Below are 2,910 nucleotides of genomic sequence, written 5' to 3'. Positions count from 1 at the left end.
TGTATATAGGCTAACTTTATCTTTAATATTTGTCATTCAAAACAATCACTTTTGCCTTGAATAGAAGAACTCAGTCATATTATTTTTTTATCTTATTTTATTCTTCAGCAGAAAAGTGAGAAAAAGAAGGTTTATTTTTTAATGTAAGTTAGCATTCATACGTTTGTCGGGGGGTGTCTTTTTGTGTTCTAGGCGTAATATTGAAGCAGACTTAGAATGCACCATGGAGTTGGTTTACTATTTGAAATTGTGGGACTTTTGTTTGATTTGTGCTTCTCTAAAATGATGGTTTTAACATTTCACATTATATGAGTTCCGGTTTGTTTTATAAATGAAAACTTGGTATTAAAAGCTACTCCTTTGTCTTTCTATCTAGCTAAGAATATGTGGGATGTCATTGGAGAAGGTTCTTTTTGCTGATATTCATTTTGGGGATAGTGCTTGTGCACCTATTCAATTTTTTTAAAAGGATGGATTCAGATGAGAACGTCATTCCTAAAGGTACTTAATTTTTTTCCATTATGTTTCCATTTTTTAATGCTTTGTTACGATAGTGATGGACATGTAATTGCATGTTATGCATGCTGTTCTGGTGAGTTCAAAGCAAGTTGGTGTAGCTGATCAAATTTTCATGTGAAGTATTGTTGCTTTGTTTTTGCAGAGCAAGGATTGTAGGCTATTTTCTCTATGAATTTTACCTTTGGATAGTAGCTTCTCTATGATGTTTTTGTTGATTCTTAGCTACTCAGAAAATATGGTGCAAAGAATGAATTACTTTTATTGTTGTATGGAAATAATGGGATTACTGTTGCTGTAATCCATATTTCCTTGCAGGTGTAATGATATGATGAGAGTTAGGAATGATCATCTTTCATTTACTTTTTCATTGTAAGCTTGGTGTGTGATCCTATCCCTGTTTTCTTTAATGGAGAATTCTCACCTACCTTAGTCTTTATCTGCCGTCATATAGCATCTTTGTATTGTTTTCACCAGTTTCTCTTGTAATTACATAAATTAGGCTCAAATTTTGTTTAGTTTAAAGGCATGTTTTACATAGTTATCTCAATGCGGTTCTTTTTAGATCTACGTCACAGTTGTGTTTGACTACGCTTTCTAAAAAATTTCATGATCAGAAGCAGTTTTGAACAATCAAATCTGCCAATGTACAATATCTTAAAATTACTTTTTTCCCATAATACGTTCACAACCGTCTTTACAAAAAGTTGCTGCCCAAATGGACCCGAAGTATCTAACTAATAATCCATATATGACTATCTTGAATTAACCCCATCTGCTATTAGCATGGATTTGTTATTTGTTGCCAACCTTTTGTTAGTGCTCATTGATTGTGGTTGGAGCTTGAAACTCTTATTGGAGTTGAGAAGTTGAAGGATACCATTATATTTTGGAGTAGCATGAAAAGATGGTTACTTTAATTTTAATTCTCTATCAAGCCCTTTCATTTTTTGTAATAGTTGGTCTTTGGAGAGCAATCCCATGCTTTTAGGGCGTATCATCTAAATAATTTAAGACTTAATGAATGCACTACATGCTAATTTTTTGGCTGTAATCCAAATGTTTATTAGGTATATATTAGATTTATTACTTGTTATAGCTTTTGTTCCCTCTTTATTCTATCATTATTTCTTTTATATTTATTTATTTTGTTTATTTTTTCTTTATTGTATTCCACTGTAATTGGGTTTAAAGACCCCTCTTATCAATAACATGTGTCGCTCTATTCCAAATCTCAACATGGTATTAGAGCCGACCCTAGATCTAGGCCGCTGCTTGCCTCCTTTGTAGATGCTTCCTGCCGTCCTCCTCTAACGTGGTTTCCTCTGAAGCTTGCCCCCCACCCCCCAGAGATTCCCGTAGAGGTCTCCTCTACAAAGTGACTTCAACATGGTTCCTGCAACACTATAGGCTACTTCCCGCTATTCTTGCAGCCAATGGGATCCAACCAACTGAGGTTCTGCACCCTCTTCTGCAGCAATCACAATTTCCTGTTGTCTTCTGCAATAACCCTATCAGATTTCATTGATGGCTTAGAATCTCAACATCTCCTTTGGCTCAGTCGTAATTATGACGGATTTCTCCAACCCCGAAGCACTTTCAGAAGGTGTTCTTGATTCCACCAGAGGATCAACTCCAATTTTTGCTCCCTTATAGACCGGAGGATCGGAAACCAACATTAAGTTCCTAATCACAACTCATAAACTGATTGACAGTAACTATCACCAATGGTCCTTAGTAGTGCCTTTGTTCATCAAAGGACGAGGAAGTTTGGTTACCTCATAGGTATGATTTGTGAGCCTCCAATGACTGACCTGACTTATGGAGCTTGGGAAGTGGAGAACTCCATGGTCATGTTGTGACTGATCAACTCCATGAAAATTTTGATTGGTCGTTCATATATGTTCCTCTCTTCAACTAGTGCCCTCTGGACAGTTGTCCTTAATACCTACTTAGATGTAGGAAATTCCGACCAACTCTATGAAGTATCTACAAAAATCCGGGAGGCAAAATAGGGGTCAAGGACCTTGAATCAGTAATATAATGACTTTGTTGCACTATGGGTGGAATACATGACACATGGGATTCCCCGACCGGCCTATTCCTCTTCCATAAGATTGTAGAAAAGGATCGCATGTTCTAATTCCTGATTGACTTCAACAAAGACCTTGACTAAGTCAGGGGCTGTATTCTTAGTCGGGATCCTCTTTCTTCCGTTCGCACAGCTTTCACCGAGATTTGTCGGGAAGTAAGCCGAAGATTTATCAACTTCAGTCAAATAGTCAGCCTTGATCCCAAAAAGTACTCAATCCTCGTCCATGCCTTCATCTCAGACCAGTCACCCTACTTGCGATTACTTCCACAAACCTAACCACACTCGGGATAAGTGTTGGA

The 2,910-nt window shown here is 37.0% G+C and overlaps 1 protein-coding gene across 1 annotated transcript in view; it reads left to right on the top strand.

Moving 5' to 3' along the window:
- Positions 1-376: 376 nt before the first annotated feature.
- The window catches only part of LOC110025587 (VIN3-like protein 1), a gene marked incomplete at its 5' end in the record, with an annotated part of 20,700 nt that continues 18,166 nt past the window's right edge, over positions 377-2,910 (top strand). The window contains 1 exon segment of the mRNA XM_020726143.1: positions 377-501. Coding sequence (XP_020581802.1) covers positions 471-501 — 31 coding nt within the window.

The sequence above is a fragment of the Phalaenopsis equestris genome, unplaced genomic scaffold (genome assembly GCF_001263595.1).
Source record: "Phalaenopsis equestris unplaced genomic scaffold, ASM126359v1 Scaffold000306, whole genome shotgun sequence".
Taxonomy (NCBI): Eukaryota; Viridiplantae; Streptophyta; class Magnoliopsida; order Asparagales; family Orchidaceae; genus Phalaenopsis; species Phalaenopsis equestris.
This window is presented reverse-complemented; position numbering and strand designations above follow the sequence as displayed.